The 21,939-nt window shown below is 24.1% G+C and overlaps 1 protein-coding gene across 1 annotated transcript in view; it reads right to left on the bottom strand.

Moving 5' to 3' along the window:
• LOC111621839 (negative elongation factor C/D-like) overlaps window positions 1–21,939 on the bottom strand; it is a 39,673-nt gene that overhangs the window by 5,472 nt on the left and 12,262 nt on the right. Inside the window, exons 10-12 of the mRNA XM_023364102.1 lie at window positions 16,802–16,914; window positions 14,617–14,753; window positions 14,419–14,533 (exon numbers count right to left, since the gene is read on the bottom strand). Of these exons, the coding sequence (XP_023219870.1) occupies window positions 14,419–14,533; window positions 14,617–14,753; window positions 16,802–16,914 (365 nt within the window). The remainder of the gene's footprint in view (window positions 1–14,418; window positions 14,534–14,616; window positions 14,754–16,801; window positions 16,915–21,939) is intronic.

Here is a 21,939-nt window from a genome sequence, read left to right as displayed (position 1 = left end):
AATAAAACCAACTTTAAGTTTTAGCAAGCAGAAAATTCAAAAATTATTTAATATATTTGTTTAAGGTACTTTTAACATTATTTAAAAATAAATAAACTATAAAAATCATAAAAATTGCAACTGGAATCATTTTTATAAACAAAAAAATAAATATTGACAAAAATCTGTTTGTTATATTTATGTTTATAGAAATATAAAATCTGATAGAGGAGCAAATAAATGTAAAATTTATATATAATGCAATTTTATAACATTTAGAAAATATATAACATGAAAATCTTAAAATATTTTGGAGAATATATATCAGAAATATCATTTTTCTTTAATTTAGCAGCATGTAGGAAAATAAAGAAAGACTTTCAATAAAATGTTGACAATCTATTACTAGTTTTTCAGAACAATAATTAAATTTTTTGATAAAAGATAGAAATAATAAAATGACAGCTAAAGGGAAAAAAAAGTTTTACAATATGTATTATTGATTTAAACTTTTAAAATTAATAATATATACTGTAAAACTGATTAAAAGTAGCAATTCTTATACAATATATAATCCTCTTAGTGCCCATAGGATGAAAAGAGTTAAAAAAAAAATAATAATAATACAATATATAATGTATGGAATGCTGAGTATATTGCAAATTAGTGCAGCTGCAGCTAGAGGCACAAATATTTAAAAAATATATTATTATAAAACTTCACCATTACTTGTGTATTTGCATAAATCAGAAATACACTAGAACTTGGATAATTAGAAGCTGAAGGGACTGCAAAACAAAATTTAAATTATGAAGTTTGATATTGGCATTAAAATATGTAAATAAAATACAAAACTGTAACAGTAAATTAACAAACAATTTATTACAGTAGAGTCTAGGTATACTTTATTGCATTACAGTTTTTAATATTTCATATAGCACTTTTATCAATTACATTTTTTAAAAAAGAAATTTTTTTCAAAAATATATTTTGCTTGCTAAAGTGAATTCCTCAACAAACCATCTTAAAGCTAAAAAGAAAATTTTTAAGTTGAAGCTAAGAAACATACATATACATATAAATAACACCTTATCTTTGCCCAGAAATGTAATTTATTTCAAAACAAATGTTTTCAGCCTGATCCTCAGGTTGAGAACAAAATTTGAATTAAAGGATTCCATTAATGGAATACAAAATTCAAAATTGATATTATTGCTAAGAAACATGCTGAATACAGGTACTCTGGAATTTCCCAATCAATGCTACCAATGTTAGTGCTTAAACACACATTTTTCTCAATGTTAGTGCTTAAACACACATTTTTTCTCAATATTAGATAAACAATACATTTTTCTCAATAAACTTCTCACAATTTTACTTCAAATTAACCAAAAATGTTTGAATTAAAGAGGAATTCTTAATTACTTCTATAGGAAAGTCAAGGGTCTGGAGGAACTATTCAAATTAACACGACACATTTGAATTAAAAATATTAAAATTATCCAAGTTCTACTGTACAACTATGGAAAAATAATATGAGCATGTGAGAAATTTATAGAGAACTTGATGAGAAACAAAAATTTAGTAAATTAATGGATTAGTAAATGTGATTATAAATAAACACACACATTATTCTTTAAATATAATAAGTTTTAAATTGATTAGCAAAGAGCTTTCACTATCTTCAAAAATTGTTGCGTGCATAAAATATAAATAACACTTTATCTTTCTTAATAGAAATTTTTAAAAACAGATATATAAAATTTAGACAAATACACAAACCTAATGCATCATTAAAAATCACATTATTGAGGAAATTCATAAATTGAATTAACATAAATTAAGTATTAATATGTTATTGTAATATTCTTACTTTATTTTTAAAAATTTATATAGAAAATGAAAAATGTTCAATTTAGATTATCAGTATGGTGAGAAAAAAAAAAAAAAAAAGATTAAAATCAAGCAGGTTATCATCAATAACGATTTAGAGAAGGAAAATTAAAAGTAATAACATACATTTCAAAACTAATCATTTTTCATTTAAGACCATTCACTTTATAATTTAATCATCATCCATTATTTTTGCATTAATCTGTCAATTTTCTATTTCTTAATTTAAGTAAATAATTGTTGCATTAATTAACTTATAGTTTAATTAGTGATTAACAAATCAAAATTGTTAAAAATATTTGCTTCATCCAGTAGAGCAGATCATATAATTTTCATTTAAAAATATCAATTGTAATTGATTTGCTGTCAACAAATTAATAATGTAATTTTATTATACAATCAATTTATAAAAAAACAAATAGCATTATAAAATTTTTAAATATGGTAATTATTTTTTCTAAATGTTAGTTTTTATTAGAGATTTATTACTTCTATTGTTTAGTTAATGAAGAAGTGATATTTTCCTCTTGGCATCGCTTTGTAATCTAAATAAGGAATAGATAGCATAACAATAGAAAAAATATTTGAAACTGGTCCATATTTTTTAAAAACTATTGAACTTTTCTTTAAGCCATATTTTACTAGTATACTTTCCAATTTAATTAGCACCTATATACTTAGCATAAGACAATGCTGTTAAACTATATCTATGAATGCCATATCTTTATGAAAAAGGTTTATGTTTAAAATCTAAACAGACTCCTTTGTTGTCAATTATCAATGTTACAGATTGATATGAGAGACAAGTTTTAATTTAAAAAAATTTAATTATATCTATTATTATTTAAAAAAAAAAAAACAAAAATTTGAGAATTGTGTTAATATTTACATTTTTACTAATCAAATAATCAAGCTGAATTTATTATACATTTCAGATTTATTCAAATTACTATACATTTATTATACAAAAGGAACCAAGCATGAATTATACATTCAGGCTTGTTTACTTATGTGAGTATATTTAAATTTTTGAATTATAATATTTATTTATTTAAATTAACACACATTTTATATATTTCTTAATAATGGATATTATGTATATATATAAAATAATTTTATAATAAAATATTCAATTTATTAAAAAAAGGAAATAGTATTATTATTAAATCAGCAAACTAACTACTAAATCATGTTTTAAGTTATGAATAAAGTGAAATTAATGCTATTTGTTATAATATTAATTATTTAATAGATTCTTATTTTGGAAAACTTTTTACTTGTTTTTGTATTTTAAAATTTTTTTCATATACTTTAAAATCACAATCTGTTAAAAGTTCAGAAAAATCACAAATATTCTGTTCTTATATAAAAATTTCCATGAATTTTCTCTGGCATTTGCAGTAAATTTCAAAGTCCCTGACTTTTCCACCTTTTTTATTATTTAATTATTTTACTTGGAAAATAGGTTAAATAATTACATACGTCAGTTTGGCATCAAGCCAACAATAGATACTTCTTTGCTACCTTTGAATGCAAGAATATGATTGACATATATCTCAAGTGCATATTATTTTCAGAAATTTTCTAGCCTAACTTTGGAAGAATTGATTTCTTATTGTGTCATCCTTAATTTTTGAATGACTTCAGATTATAAACTTTGTTTTAATTAAGAAAATAAACAACGTAGATAAACAAATGGACAGAAAAAGAGTTAAGAAATATAATCTAAAACAAATCACTTATAATTATATATAACAAATGCAAAGCCATTTTCACCCTTTAGAAGAGTTTAAATATCACATTTATTAATCACATTTTTCTGTTGATTTTTTCAAAAATATTAATCTTTTCTGTAATATTTAGCTCATTAACATCAAAAATCATTTTAATTAACCTACTTTCTCTCCCAGAGAAGAGTTCTTCTAGTTAAAGATGTAACATTTTATCACACTTTCTTTTAAAGTTCTTGCTGACCACTCCTACATATTCAAATCTTTTTATCCTGATTTCTGTGCAAAATACCACTTTCTTCTGTGTTTAAATTTTTTTAGCATTTTTCATAATTAAAATCTTATAAAATTGTCTCATGGATATTCATCTATTGTCTACCTTTTTATATTCTTAATTGCAATTAAAGTTTATAAATTTATCTTCAGCCATCATCTAGCATTCTTACAATTATTAAAACTATTAATTTTACAAAAACTGATTTATATAACAATAGCAAGAAAATAAAAAACAAAACTTAGAAGTTACACAAGTAATTGTGAATAGAATTCAAAGCTAGTTTCTTAGATTACATGACTGATACAAAAAGTATTATTTTAATCCTCAACAGCTAATGAATTTAAACTTAAAAATATTTATCTTTTATATTAAACAATGTTCAAATTTTACAAATCATTACTTTATATTCTTTCTGGAAGTTGACACATCAGTGACTATAAAAGAACTGAAATTCTTTGAAAAATTGAATACTCATTAATTTTTCCTTCAATTCATTTATTGTTTAAATATTTCAATAATATAGATTTAATTAAAAATGTTTAAAAATCAATATAAATAATTCAAATATGAAATTAAATTTAAAATGAAATTAAATCAAATGTTTATTAAAATCAACATGACAATGTAGCCTTAAATCATATAACTTAGTTAAACAAACAATCAAAAATTCAATTAATAAATTTTATTTTATTTATAATTAATGAAATAAATTATTTACAAAGTTCATTAATAATGATTTTCATCAACTACTTGATATATATTTTAAAAAGTTTATTTAATTTATTATTATATTTAATTGAAGTTAATGTAAAGGATTTAACAACATAAATGATTAAATACTGGCTGTTTAGATGTTTTTTGGTTAAATGTACTTTATTATTTATTTAATATAAATTAAAATTGAAATGAATTTAATAACTTACACATTTCAGGAATGTAACATTTATATTTGTATATAAAAGGTTTGTACATATTAAGATCAATTATTTCATAAATATACACCGAAATTTAAAGTGGTACAGCTATGTATATACATTCCCAAACCAATATAACAATTTTTCAGTTTACTTCATACAGATAATTATAAAAAAATTATCTTAATTTTAATTTAATATAAATAGGATAAAAATTAAATAAATTTATTGTATTAAAAATATTTTATTAAAAAATCACTGAAAGTTACAAAGATAAAAAATCTAGATAATCTGTATATATCACTTGCACTTTGATTCTACTCTTGATTTCTTGAATTAGCAGTCAATTTTGTAAACACTTTGTAACTTTACTTTGTGTGAATATAGCAAATTAAGTTTTACACATAAGATTTATTTAATACTACATGTCAAAATTTCACATACTAATACTGTAAATTATGCACACGTCAAAATTTCTTACTAATGTGTTTTTATAGATTTTTCTATTTAGTCTTTTTACAAACAAACATAATTGTGTTGTGTAGTTTTTATATTAAAATATTTTTCTTGTAATACTTATTTTCCTAATACCACATTACACTTTATTAAAATTTTATTTTTCTTACTAAGCATTTATCTTAAAAAAATAGACTTTTGATCTACTTTATTTTACAAACTTAAAATTTATCCGTAAGTATTCATACTATGTAAGTAAAATAATAATAATAATAATAATATAAAATTAATAGATACGATTATTTTTATAGAATTATTTATTTGCATAGGTAAGTGAATTTTATTATGAATAGCATAATCAGCTTCCGTTTTATTTGAAACAAAGGCTTTCTGATAAGAATTTAAAAAACAGATTAAAAATGATGCAATTGTTTTTATAATTATCTCAAAAATCATTATTTGTTAATAAATTTCAAAATATCAGTAACAGCAAAACACCATGTATAATTAATCAAGGATTTTTAAATATAATAATATAAATATTTTTTAATAAATACAATAGAATCTACTTACTGCAATCTTTTTGGAACTCACCTATACTAACAACATTAAGAAGGATAACTAAGTAAGATTACACTTAATGGAAATTTAGTTTTATTAACTGATATTAAAAGAGCATATTAAACAATTAAAAAAATGTATAACTTAAAGATTAAAAAAAATAGTAATTTATTCAATGTTATTCATCTGCAGTCTTTTCAAAGTACTGTCTTTAACAGCTAATATATAATTGAAATAAGAAATTCCAGCAATTTAAACTAATGTACTGCAAGCAAATAACAATTAATATAATAAAAGTTTAACATTTAAAGAACTAGTTAAGACTGTTAATGATTGCACTTTTAACAGCATGAAAAGACAGCTTAAAAATGCCTGTTTACTGGAAGATAATGATAATTATAACTGATTAAATAAGTAAAGTTTTATAAATTTATTTTAATTTACAAGTTTTGGAATGTGCTAATTCTAATAAAATTAAGCAACTGATATCAATATCATAATTACAACAATACTGGATTCTATTGTATAAAAAGACAACTTTTATGTAGCAATTTCAACCATTTCATTTCCTTCCTCTTTTTTTAATCTCTAAGAAGACCCAAAACATTAGTTTTCACCTGCTACAGTTTTACTACTTTTATTTAGTAATTGCTACTATAAAAATTAATAATTCAATGAATATCACTAAAGATAAAAATAATAGAAATAAATTAGACCATTTAAACTGTCTTAATAAAAACAGTGCTCATTTCTAGATATAGACATGATTTCAATTCAAAATAATTGTTACATAATCATACAAGTTTTACTACGTATTTTACTACACTGATACACACAACACAATACTCATAACAAGCTGGATGAAAATGGTTCTAGGATTTATATATATATAAATCAGAACCTACATATATATACTGGTGTGTATAATATATATAAATGAATGAGAATGATGGAAATAAATTTTTCATTAAAAAATTATAAGCAAAAAAATTGCCATTATTAAAATAATTTTAATAATCAGAAGGATTAAATTGAGATAACACTTCAGATTAAAATTATTTTAATAATGACAGTGAAATTCCAATAATTCATTCTGAAAGAAATGAAAGGAAAAAACATAATTGAATCCAATTATCTATTATATTCTTTTCTATTCCTGTTTATTAATACAAGTTTCAATACAGTAATTTAAATGTTAAATTCTGTTAAAAAAATTTATGATAATGCTCTTTATGTCAATAGTGGATTATAAGATTTCTTCATACTAAAATAATGTAATTTATAAATAAACTGTAATTGTAAAAAATATGAATGTTTATAAATATACGATTTGCTCTCATAATGAGTTACTTCATAAAATAAAAGAAAGGCAGTAAATCGGAACAGAGTTGAGAAATGATGATCTATCCTAAGGAAAAGAGTGTTGCATCAGCTTTGTATTTCAGTGCTCAACAAAGAAAACAAACAAATTATTTGATATATTAATATGATGATAATGAACCAAAACATTAGCTTGATTTTTATTATATTCTGAAATTTCAGTTATGACAGTTAATTCGTATGTAGAATTTAATAAAATCAAAAGTAAAGAAGAAAAGTTGTACAAATAATTATTTTAAAATTTGTCCATTTCAGAAGACAACTTTATTTATTATAAGATTTCAACAAAATTTAAAGTTTGCTTTTAGATTTTTAAACAAAACAAGAAAAAACGTGACTATGTTTAATATTGATTAATACAAAAACTTTTATCACAAACAAGTAAAAACAAAAACAAAATATAATAAAAACAATCTGATTTTTAAAAATCCCAATTTTTTAATTATTAAAAGAAAAAAGCTTTCAGTTTTGATTAAAGTACAGCAATAATAAAATATTAATTTAATTTTATAAATTTTAAAAACTCTTTTTTCAACAAACACAAGTAGTAATAAAATGACTTTTTAAGTCATATTATTATTTGTTTTAGAGTGAAAAAGATTCATGTACAGAATACAGATTTTGAAAACTAAACTTTTTGAGTCCTGTTTTGAATAAAACAGACAACATTGGATTTGTTATAATGTCACTAACTAATAATAAATGATACTAGCCCCAATGTGCTCATCTGGCTGATGACCAACAATGAGTCATGGATAACAACCCACTGTTCATGGATCATGAGTCATAGCAAGGGTTAGGAAGGAATGGGGAATATTCTGACTTGAATTATCCATAAAAAATTGCAGATCCAGATTAAGTTTAGTTAGAGTCTTTAGCAAAACAAAACTTTTATAAATAAACTTTAGTTTTCTTTTCCATTGAATAAAATAAAATTTCATTTCCGATTTATGCACTTTATTTATGCATTTTACATAACAGATAAATAGGCTTCTTGAGGTTCTTAAATTTAACATTTTATGTAAAGAAATAATTTATGGCCATATAGTTTAACAAATCAAAAATTATTTAATGCAAAATTTAACATTTTTGAATTAATTACAATTCAAAAATATTACAATAATAAAATATTAATTTAATTTTATAAATTTTAAAAACTCTTTTTTCAACAAACACAAGTAGTAATAAAATTTATTATATTTCTAATAAATTTAATAAATAAATAATTTATATTTCTAATAAATTAATTACAATTAATTTATTAGAAATATAAAATTACTGCCTTAAATATAATATAAATAAGAAAAACTGGAGTATCACTAATAAAACCATTCATTGATTGTACTGCATTATTAATATTTCCATTTAGTTGTTTTAGATTCAATACTACAAATTTTATTTCAATATTCTAGCTGCATTCTTTTCATTACACAATTTTTTGTATGCTAATTACAACTTCACTATTTTGGAAAAAATATAAAAATTTTATTCTTAATCTGTGAATATAATTTAAAATCAATCTTAAACTACACATTTTTCAAACTGAGCATCATGACTCCCAAGAAGATTGCACTTCTGCTAAGAGTACCGCAATGGTTTGGCAATAGTAGTTTTAAACAAACATCACTAAAACCTGATACATTATAAACAGCATCTGTATGGTAAGCAGGAGTTGTGGGTTTGAGTCTCGCTCCAGGCAAATTCTTTTCTTTCAGTAGTTCTAAATTATTTAAATTAGTTAATTAAAAATTATAATTATTAAGTTTATTAAGAGATGGCACTTAATGCCTCCCTCTAGTACCAAATTGTTTCATAATTTATTAGTATTATAGCCATTATCTAGCCTGATGACATAATGCATTGGTTGGCTTGTAGTTTTTTAATAGTAGTTTTAGCTCACTATTAGTACTATGCTTGATAACTTATATATCAAACCAAAACTGATAAATGTTTACACTATTAATAAAATACCAACTTTTATTGACAATTTTGAACATCAGTATTTGTTGTAAATAATAAACATCAACTTTTTTCTTCTTTTAATAAAAGTTTCCAGGCTGCTTGGACACCACTAGTGTTAAAAATTCTGAAGAGGTCGTTGCAGTATAACACAATAGTGCAATCTTCTGACAGCTAGAGAAATTGTTACATTAAAAGAAGTACAGAGCTGATATTTATTGTTGAAAACAAATACAAATGTTTGACATTGTCAATAAAAGTTGGTATTTTATTGGTTTTGGCAAATTGACATTTTAAAATTTAACATACCAGTATTGTAAACATTTATTGCTTTCAGTTTAATATATTGGCAGAGCACTATTCAAAGAGAATGATTTATTATTTCTTAGTGTTACTTTCTTATTCCCATTTTGATTTAAGAATTATATGATTGCTGAAATAAACACAAATTAATTAAAGCTATAAAAATTATTTTAACATATTTTAAAAATTAAAAAACTTTCATTGTCATTTTCTTTTGAGTTTGAAGAGGGAGATAGTGGGACTAGCTACACCCCACTATATACATCATTACAGGACATTTAAACACACACACACACACACACACACACACACACACAATTAAATTCTACATTTGGTTATGTTCATTAGGTTTCAGGGAGGTGAGGATGGGGGTAGGCTACCCCTAAAACATTATTAAAATGTAATGTCATTGTGTTGGACTTAGGTATATCCTCAAAGTTTTGACTTTCTATCTTAATTAGAAGTGAGTTAAATTTGAGTTGCAAGATTTGAGGAAAGCAAGTTATTGTATTTTCCTGAATTAGCACTGGGAGTCAATTAGCCTCCTCCTTTGAATAACCACAGGGATCTTGATCCATGGAAATGAATAAGTTCTCTGGCACTTAGTTGAATCGTGTTAAAATAAAATTTGCAAAATTTTGCAATTTTTACATTGTCAGTATACTGTAGAACATATTTCATTTCAGACCATGGTAAATAAAGTACAACATTGATAAGAACAGATTTTCTAGAACAAGTTTCCATTTTAGAAAAATTTGTGTGAAAATGTAATGATGTACATTTCTCACACATGGTATTATTCTTGACGAGGACAACATGTCATATAAAAACAACTGTCTTCTACCTGTATTTGCAAATAGTATTTGCTATCAAGATTAGTTGAACTATTGAGAAAAATTAAATAAGTTGAAGAAAATAATCATATATAAGTATATTAAACCCTAAGCCATATAGATATATAGATCATTATAGATAGAGTAGTTTAAGGCGATCATTTGGCTATGTATGAAAACAATCCTTTTTGTCGTTTACAAACTAGTTTTGTTTAATTGTAGTAGTTACTTGCAGTAGTTCTTTAGTAATAAAAAATAATAAAAATACAGATAGTTGCTTTTAAAATTTAGCAATAGAGAACCTAAAGCATTTTTGTTTTTTTTCCAGTTTTGACTAAAAGATGTATTACTTTGACCAACTGTATCTCTGTACTGAAACAAAACAAATTATGATAGTCAAAATAATCAACTGTAAAATTAAGCACCGTGTATCAAATAGTTGCCAGCCTTCAATAAGTGCTAGGGATTTTGACCTGTGAAAATGAATAAGTGCCCAGGTGCTTATTCAGATGCAGGAAATATGGTAGATAAAAGCATTTAATAATAAAGCAACTGTCACACAAAATTTCAGCCTTTAAAAAGAAATTACTATTATGGAGAAAAGTTGGATGAGATGTATTTAGAAGACAATGACTTGGAGTTGAATGAAGAAATGAATTCTGTGTCTGTAGAATATTTAACATGGCTATTTACTTTGACATATACTTTTTAGAAGAGATTGACCAATACAACTGGATCAAAGATCACTTCAATACAGAACTTTCATCAACACTCACCATTGGAGAACAAGAAAAATTTATGGATAAGTCATCAGACTCCATGCTGAAACTGAAATTCATTTCTTCATCATTACTTGTGTTTTACAGCTTGGTGAAACAGGAGTATCCAGAAGTAAGTAACAGGGCCCCATAAGTTTTAATTATTTTTGTTACGTTCTAATTATATGAGGCAGATTTTCAGCATTGGCAACCATTAAAACTAAATACAGATCATGAATGAAATGTTGAAAAATAAAAAAATGAAAATCACAGTTTCCAAACTTATGCACAGAATTAAAGAACTGATGATGAACAACCAAGCACATCCTTCCCACTGACTTTGTTATAAGAATAAAATGTCATAAAATTGTAAATTGAAATGTGTTAATGTTTCATTTACAAAATAAGCATAATCTTATTAATTTGTGTCTGAAACTTGTTTATTACCTATACACTTTATGTCAGATATCATGGACCAAGAAATGTAAAATATGTCTGTTTAAAAGCTAAAAATATATATATATATATTTTTTTTTGTGGTATTTTTTTATACAAAGGAGTAAAGAGATTTATATTCAGATTATGGTAGCCATGCATCAAAAAAGTTTGAAAAAGGTAGTTATACCATATTATTCTACTTTACTTACTATACAATATTTTAATAATACATCACCTATTATTATTTGAGTAACTACAATTATATAATGTCAATGCAAACTTTTTATTACTATTTTTATTCCATATGCCATTATTATAGCATTATAATAGGAAAATTTGAAACTATATGTTTAACAATAAAACAATATATTTATGTGAAATTAACAAAATTATTTAATAATTGCATTTTTGAATCAGTCAACCTTAATTTAAAATGATATTTCAAATTTTTATTTCACACTCAAATATAAATTGCTTTTCAATCTTTATCTACTTAACACTGATATGTACAAAATAACGCCTTTCTTACTTATTCAAGCAATGTTTATTCTGAATCACAAACATTTTCGGCCACATTTAGAGGCCTTCCTCAAGCAAAAAGCCATTCCATTCAAGGTGTTATTTTGTGCATATCAATGTTAACTGAAAAGTTCCAATTTATTAATTAACTTTATTTACTTATTTTGGTAATTTTTAAATTTATATACGGTAAATAACTCAAAAAGTATCTTTCATTCAAAAATTAATTTATATAATCGTTGAACACAAATTTTTATAAAAGGTAAATTACTTTTATGTAAAAATTATTTTTTCAAAAAAATTACTGAAAAAAATTCATTATTTATATGGATATTTATGAGAAAACAAATATTTGACTATTTATATCTATAAACAGAGTTAAAATTTATTAAGTATAATTCATTTATAAATTTCTTGAAACATTTTATGATCCTGGTAAATTAAAAGATTTATGAACATGTGAGATTCGGGAAATTGGTTTTTTATATTTTTAGCAAAAAGACAAGCTATAAGAAACTTCTCTTTATTTCTTTCATTTTTCACAGAATTAGTTTAACTGTCAACATCCATCTGCTAGTAGGGGTTTCAACAAGTCCCCCCTACTGGAAAGTTTTGGGGATGGAATTTTTGCAACTGATTGTTGATAGATGGGAATGTCAACTTTGAAACAATTACATGAGGAAAGTATAACAACAATCGAAAGAAATAGTAAACCTCCTAACTGATTTATTTAATTCCCACCATCCTAACTGACCCAGTGATGACACATTCAGAGGTGTCATCGCTGCAAAACATAAAGTCACCTGACCAAATTCCCACCCCTGATGGGGATATAACAGCTGTGAATTCAATCTTTGGAGCATTCGTTCTTCAAGAAATCTTTTTACCTTATGGAATACTGGACTGATCAACTCTTCATCTCCCCAAACTTTCGCCACTCCACTACCGACCATTAGTAATGAGGTAGGATAATTAACCGATTTTATCTAAACTCTCTCTCGGTCTGTTAATGTGTAAGAGAATCAGACCGCAGAAATTGTATCCCTAGAATCTATTCAAATTATGCTTTAGTATTTGTATTCATTTGTAATCGTTTTACTTTATACTAAATCCCTGTTGAATTTTAACTATGGTTGCTCTTACTCATGTATTGCTGACACCTTATTGACGACCTCACTAACCCCCCCCACTCGCATTACCTAGAAGAACACCATCCATTGACCCTGTGAGCAGGACTTACTGCCCTGACACCTATCAAAGGAGTTAAGCCTTGTGTCTCAACCCTAACTTCTCACAGATGAAATCAAAACTATATTTGTAAAAAGAAATTTAATATGACTCACCAACCTAAATTTAAAAATATTTATCATATCGAAATATTCTGAGAATATGAAACATTAAATCATGTGATGGTAATAAGCATGCCACATTACATGTAAATCTTTAACAACAGAAAAATGAGACTTATTTGTCAGGTAAGTCGCTTGCTTGTTGCACTATTGATTCTATCGAAAAAATCTGCACCTGCTAAATCTTGCATTTATTGACTGAAAATCACAAAGTTCAGTACAAAAAACATCACATTACAACAAAGGATAAGACTATCAAAATAAAGGAGAAGACTTTTTGCTCATTTTAACAGGCAATGAAAGCTTGTTTATCATCTTAAACTTGAAAATCAACTCCATACTTTGGCAAAATGTCAAAGTATAGAGTGGCATCATCTGAATTTGCCAATGCAAAAAATCCAAGAAAGATATTGCCCATAACATTTGCTGCTGATGCCATCAGATCAAAGTTTATGAGCATCATCTTTTGAGATATAGAAGGATGCATTCCAATTGATTTTCTGAAGGATGGGAAAATCATAAATACTATTTGTCATGGGCAAACATTAAAGAAATTTTGTCATGCATGATATCATAAATGTCCTGGAAAAGATTATCTGCAGTATTATAACACTCATCCCACTCTGTTAATCTCACTTTAAAAGAAATGGAGATTATGTAGAAAAATACATGAAGTATATAGTATTTGTTTTTAAACAATAAAAGCTCTTAATTCATAAAACTAGTGCTCATTACTGGCATGACCTAAATAAAAGGATTATTATCTGCATAATTGAATGCAAGAAGAATATGACTTACAAGTCTCCAAAAGCTGAAAATTATTTTAATTTAATAATGAGAAGAAAATTGTTGAATGTTTGTATTTTTGCATATTATAAGTAATATTTATTCATTTTAAATAACTAATTATTATGTAAAATATATAGTTATATTATTTGTAAATTCACTTTAAATTTATTTGAAAATATTTTAGACTATTAAAGCATATTAATTTTATATTGAAAATTTGTATTTAATAATTTTTATTGTTGTATTATTATTATAATTATTATTCTTTTAAAATATTTACCTCATCTAAAAGGGCTAAATGTAAAGGTGTATGTTCTGTAGATAACTTAAAATAACTTTTTTCTGAAACAGTATAATCAACCCATTGAACCACTCCTATTGCAACTACAGGAAATCTGAAATAAAAATATTTGTATTTAAATTAAAATTAAATGAAAGTTTATATTAATACTCTATTTCAATATAATTAAATGCTTACCTTATACATTGATAAAGTGTATTCAACTCAGCTATTAATTCTGAAGATCCTTTCTTTTCATTGCAAATAATATGTACTTTCTCTATGGCTTGAGTTGTGGCTTTCAGTTCATCTTTATTTAAACTTTTCCTAACATTCTAATAAAATAAAATAAGAAAACATGTTGATAGATTTACAACATAATAAAAACACAAACACAATAAATTAAATATCAAACTCAGTATCTTTTAAAACAGTAAAACATTCAACACCTTATAACTCTGAGAAATATTTATTAACCCACAAACGTTTTCAGCCTAATGAAATAGTTTGTTGAAATGATAAAACGTTTGTGGGTTAATAAATATTTCTCAGCATTATAAGGTGTTGAATGTTTTACACAAACGCAATGCTAAATTTATTATACAATTGAAAATAAAGTTCAATAATCATTAATATTATTGTAAAAATTATTATTATTAATAGTATGTTTATCTGTTTTTATATTATTTATTAAATATAAAATTTCACATTGCATCTGATCAGTTCTATTTGATTTATCAATTTTTGCACAATTTGTTATTTTTTCAAAATAAATTTTTACATAATCTTTTAATATGATTTTTCATTCTAATGGTAGTATTTAAACTATCAAAAAATTTTCATGTCTAACTAATATTGAAATGAAAATTAATTTTTTTTAATTGTAACTTATTCTACTTGTAATTTGATTTTAACTTTCAACAATTGTCTTGAGTAACACCATGTGCCTTTGTGATTACAAGTTATTTCCAAATAATCTCCATTGAGAGCTGGAAAGTATCAACAATTAATGCAAGATTTCAATTGTAAGCCCAATGAATAAGATGATATCAAACTATGCTATCAGATCATCAAATTTTTTAAAAGTTATTAGATTTTTAATAAAAATTATTATCTTTAAAATTAATTATATAAATGATATCAAATTAAGATTTCAATTTGAAATTAATTATACTTGACTGTAATATTTGAATCATCATAGCAGATAGTTCAAAATAATTGCTAATTTTATAATTATTTAAAATTTTTCCATTCAGCACTATGGATTTCTTTAATAAATAACTGAAAAATTATATATAAAGTTGCAAGCAAAAAACTTTAAGTTCATATTTTCTACATTTAGCTTACATATTAAAAAATTATAGTAAATTATAATGAGATTATTATTTAGTGCTAGTTCAAAAACTGCATGAAAGTGGAAGCTATCCAAACAGCAGACAAGAAAAGAATACTAAAACTGCTGATTTCAATTCAGAAATATAAAGAGAACAAAAGATAAATGAATAGATAAAGATTTAGCATGTTAATTAAAAGAACAAGCCATTAAATAATACAATAGTTATTTATATTTTGAAAATTTCAATAAATTTATTGAACTAAGCATTTACATATAAAAGATTAATAATAATAGAGAATATTCATTCAGAAAATATTTCTGTTAGAGAAAAACTATAAAAATTACTTTTAAAAATATAGCATAATTATTTATTAATAAAAATATTTTCAATATTTTATACTATAGATAAAATTTTTATAATACATAGTGTATGTAATAAAATTACTTAAAACAAATATTTTCAATTGACTAGTGTTTTACTACTAAATAAGAAGAACTAATGTTTTTTTATATTCAATTTTTGTTCTCTGTTAAATTAAATTTAAATGAAATTTTAATATTAAATTTTACATAATTATTACTTAAAATAAAGATAGATCTGATAAATGGCCAAAATGTATTAGTTTGAAAGTCATTGCTAAGAAAATATCGGATTGGATCCACATAAGAATAATTTTAGCAACTACGAATAATAATTATTTATGTCTTTAATGAAAATTTAAAAATCTGCATTTAAATATTTATATAATTTATCATTTACGTATCTACAAATTTATTCCATTTAACATAATTTATAAATTTCTGTATTTGATTAATTTCTCCATTAAACCTTTTTTGTTTTTATAAATTTGTTTTAAAAACTATATCCAAATTACAATTTTGTTTGAATCAACTGCAAAGACCATTTTACTGAATTCAAAGAAAAAATATTTATTTAGAAATTTCTATTTGACAACTAAACATTAACAAAAATAATATTTAAAGTTCACATTAAATTGACAATCATATTGATTTACATTTAAATTAAATTAACAACTGATTTCTAACCTTTTTATAAATTTCATGAACACTAGCAGCATAGGCAAATAAATATATATATTTTGGTTTGTGTTCTGGATTTAATTTAGTTCCAGGTTTAAAAAGAGCATCCATAAGCAAATCTAAAAAAAAAAATATATATATATATAAAGTTCTCAAATAAGAAATATAGCAAATTTTAAAATAAATTTTCAGTTACAAGGTTAAAATAATAACTAAAATTTATAAATGTATTAGCATTACATGAACTGTGAAGAAATAGAATATAATATACATTGATAAAGTGTAATATACAGAATGTACATAGATTTAGAACTAGAAGTAGATTTGTTTGAATGTTTTTCATGTTTACATCTATCAAAAAATTTCAAAAATAATGCATAAATATAATGGAATTGAAACAAAACATATTTAAAATTAATATAGAAAATCTGATTTTATAAATAAACTTTAATAAACATTTGATTTTATTATTCGCTTATTAAATACATATCAAAAAGCGCAAAATCAATAAGTAATTTCGATTAATTTTAATATGTAACATTGCCAAAAAGAGAATAAAAAAAAAATTCTAGGTCTTGGGTTAAATCCAAGAAAGTTAAATTATTGAGATCAATAACATTCTAGGAAGTTAAATGTTAAAATATTTGCAAAAATTAAATATTTTGATAAATTATATGTAGTTCTTCTCATTCATTTTATATAAAGAGTAAACATTTGTATTCTGTTATTTATTTATGTAGTGTATACTATACATAAAATATTTTAAAATAATTTATTTCTCCAAGAGAATTACGGCATTTCTAAAAGTTATTCGATTGTGTGTAACATTGTCTAATAAATGAATTGATATGTGACAAAAATCGCATTGTTACGACCTTGTATATATAATAATAAGGAAGTTACATATCATCTGCTATCCAGTAGTTACCTTCCAGCATTCAGGATGCTGAGTCATAGATTTGTGTTTTCGTTAGTTATCCTTGTACTTTTATGCAATAGATATTTAACAATAAATGGGCAAACTCGATATTTTTCGTATTAATTCTGATCAAAAACAGTATTTTTGAGCTAAAATCAATATAACACGTTATAATTCTAGAAGAAAATTATAATCAAAACATCATTAGATTAAAAAAAAAAAAAAACAGAAATAGATATAAAAANTATTTTGTTATTTAAATTTACATCATTCCACTGCCAAATATTTGAAACAATATTTTGTTTAATATTATTATTTTATATTAATCTTAAAAGCCTACAATGAAGGTAATATGCTAAAATATTCAAACAAAAAAAAAAATGTCACGATCTTTAATTGTATGCTATGTTCTATTCACTAACATAAAATGAGCACAGATGATAACATGAAAAATTGTATTATTACTAGGAAATATAATCATAGAAATAAAATATAATAACTATGTTTTCTTAAAATGCAGACTACATCTGAAAACTATAATAAAAGTTATAAAACTTTCACACTAAACTTTTCCTAAGTTAAAGTGTTTAAAAAATGATTAACAGTTTTGTAACAGTCCCATTATTACTACAGACTTCTGAATGTAGTTTCAAGATGTATTATAAAATATTTATAATTTCTGTAAGGAAACTTTTTATTATTGATTTTAATAAATCTGTAGTTTAGTTTTTGTTATTTTTTTATTTCTATTTCTGCTCACTCAAATTTTAATCTACTATTTAACAGAAATGAGAAATATTTTAAACATTCAGTACATCAACTGATTAAATTCATTGATTCAATTTAATAAATTATAGTATGAGTACTTAACTGAATTATGCAATATTCTGTATCTAATTAGCTACAATATAAATCTTTGCTTAACTAGATATACTAAAGTTTCATCTAAGTAATGAACATATAGAATAACTTATAAATTGAAAACAAATAATTATAAAAATATCAGAAAATCAGCACAATCTAGATTAAAATAAAAGCACTATCAACTTAAAGAGTAGTTATAAAAATCATAGAGATTAGCTAATCATTCTTTTATCATATGAAATAAATTATGATTCATGAAATTTCTTGGGTAAAATATAGTTGAAAAATTCCTTTTATATAAACTGAAGTGCCAAAGAATAAGACAGCAAGAGTAATGCATAGCTTCTCCTTTTAACCTAATAACAATACCTACTTGATATGGCATGGAGTTGACAAGATGCTGAAACAAATGTGTGGATATAGTCATCCAGCTATATTGGATGGCAATCCATAATTCCATAATGTTGGCTAGAGATGATACCAAGTGTGAATGGGCACCATACAGATCACTCTATCTCCCAAAGGCATTCAATTGGACTCAATTCTAGAGAGTATGGGGGCCAATTCAGAAAGTCATTAGAACCATGAACTGGTCTATATCATCCATGCATAATGTAGACTGGCATCATCTTGCTGAAACAACCTATTTGCACTAAGGAATGAGTGAGTATAAAGAGTTGGAGATGATCAGCAACAATGTTTGTGTAATAGAAACTTGTACTCTCACCTGTTATTGGTTGTAGAGAGTCTTATTTTATTATTATCCCAGTGTGGTATGCAAACGTGTAATGGAAACTTGTAAAGACAGACTTCACTAATATAAGGATCTAAGTGAGTTTTGACAGAAAACACTTCATACCATTAAACACTTACCATTACCTTGTATGACTCCTTGCTAGCATGAGGGTCCATAGCTTTGTGCAGTCCCCTTCAAACACATATCCTGCCATCTGCTCAAAAAACCTAAAAATGGCACTCATCTGACCCACAACATAACACTAGTCCACAACATAACAAATAATCCACAGTTTAGTGTCAATGTCATTTAGCCTAGGCAAAGTGCAGGTGCATTGTATATTGTCCAGGTGTAAGCAATAATACACATTTAGGTCAATGACTATTGAACCTCATGAAATTGAGTGTTTGCTGTACATTCCACTGGTTGATAAATCAACAGACACCAGCATTGAAATAAAACAAATATGTCTTAATGTTGTCTGTTGTTCAGTGATTACAAGCATGTAAAGCAGTCTGTTTATAATTCTTGAAAATCTGCTACATAAAAATCCAAAAGTGGTGGCCATCTTGGAAACGGAATGTCAATATTTCTTGCATGTACTATCTGTTCTCAATCAAAGGCGAAAGAGTGACAAATCATGTCGCATTACTATATCTGCTGGTTTACTACACAATCAACAGTCAAGCCTGTGGCTTATTAAAACATATAAGCCGTAGATATTTTTTTTCTGTAAAAAGGAGGTAAGAAACTTACAATATTCTGCTACTACTAATTTTTTTGGCACTTCAGGTCTTTATTAATTTAAAAAATAGAGTCATTTTTAAAGAATATCAATGTTAGATAAATTATTACAACAAAAACCAGTATTTAAAGTTATAATTTATATATATTTAAAGAATAATTGGGCTGCAATTTGAAAAATTGTAACCTACAAATTCCCACTGTCGTCTATCTGTCTGTTTTTCCTCAATCTTAAGAACAGAGTTAAACAAAATCCAAGAAAAGGTACAGAAAGCTTAGGATAGCAGGATCCGATTAACTATAATACTAGTACTATATAACTATATAAGAACTTCCAATAAAAAACCTGAAGTCATATTATTTCAATTCAAAAATTTTTTCCTGAAAGGAGTTAGATAGATAACCATCATGACTACATTGTTAAAGGAAAAGTATGATGTACAGGGGTAAGACACTACTACTTTGAGGTGGATAGCATATATTTTAAATTAAATAAATTAAAAATATGATTAAAAATTGCAGCCCAGCATTGTGACGATATCACAATAAATAATTGATTATTATTACATGGATTTCTATTAATAGTTATTTTATGAAGAATAAAAGTAGCCAATTTGTTCAAACTTCTAAGATTGCAGTTAGTAAAATTTTCTTCATTTATCTAGTATGGCTTTTTAATTTCTTGAAGCAAATAAATGATTAAAGAAAATCAACATTGTTTAATTCTTGTAAAAAACTGTCCTAAAAAGCTGGACTAAAATAATGATTATTCATCAAAATAAGAAATGGTTCTTGAGCATTAATGCAAATAAAGTGAATTTATAGGTTCATGATCACTAATTTTTCTAAGTATGTTATTGTAACATACTTAGAATAATGTTTTTAATAATATACTTAACATACTTAGAAAAATGTTTTTAATAATAATGATCTGATGGCATGATGGTTAGGATCATTAATGCATCATCAACCTATTGCTCTAAGAAACAAGAGTTGAATGTAGGCAAGCAACTCCTCAGAAATTTTTGTAGCTTATAATTTAAATTCATATTTATATATATGCACTTTTGCCCCTGTAACCTGTCTAGAAACAACTGAATACAATGTATGATTGTACTAAATATGAATATGACAATTTACTTTAGAACTAATCATTAGTTGCTTGAACTTTAGCTGGTCTTCTCTCCAATTCATAAATTTCATCATAAATATTTTTGTTGTTATCTTAAAAATATTTGAAGAAAAAAACGTTACTTAATTTCCAGTTTTATCACCTTGTACACATAATATGTAAGCAAATTTTATATATTAATTTCTTTCCTTTTTGTAAATTCACACTTGTATGCTATTTGTTTTTTGTTTTCAGTATCGTGCTTTTAATTGAGTGGAGCACTTAATAAATCATGTTATGTAAAAAATTGTAATTATCTGCTATTTCTTTTTGTGCTACAATTAGATTTTTAAAAAATTATTGTTGTAGTTTAGTAACAACAATTTCATTTTAAATACATTTATTAGAAATGAAAATAAAATTTAATATTTAATCTGTTAATTTAAAATATAAAATTAAAAATAAAGTATTATTTTGTAATTTTATTTTCATTTTTAATTTTATATTTTAAATTAACAGATTAAATATTAAATTTTAATTTTCTAAATTTATCATCCAGTTTTAGATTTAAAAATTAGTTTATTATTAGTTAATACTGTATTAAAAAATATTGTAATATCTCTAAAAAATTTAAATTATCTTTAAATTGAAAAATCTGTTTAACTGAATTTTTTATAATGTTTTCCTGGAAACAATTTATTATTTTATTTTTTCGTGCATTTTAAAATTTAATTAAATATTATAAATTAATAAAAGTTTTTAGTATTAAC

This window comes from Centruroides sculpturatus, unplaced genomic scaffold, assembly GCF_000671375.1.
Source record: "Centruroides sculpturatus isolate CEXI.00-Female unplaced genomic scaffold, Cexi_2.0 scaffold327, whole genome shotgun sequence".
Taxonomy (NCBI): domain Eukaryota; kingdom Metazoa; phylum Arthropoda; class Arachnida; order Scorpiones; family Buthidae; genus Centruroides; species Centruroides sculpturatus.
Note: the sequence above shows the minus strand (reverse complement) of the source record. Positions and strands in the feature narration are given on the sequence as shown.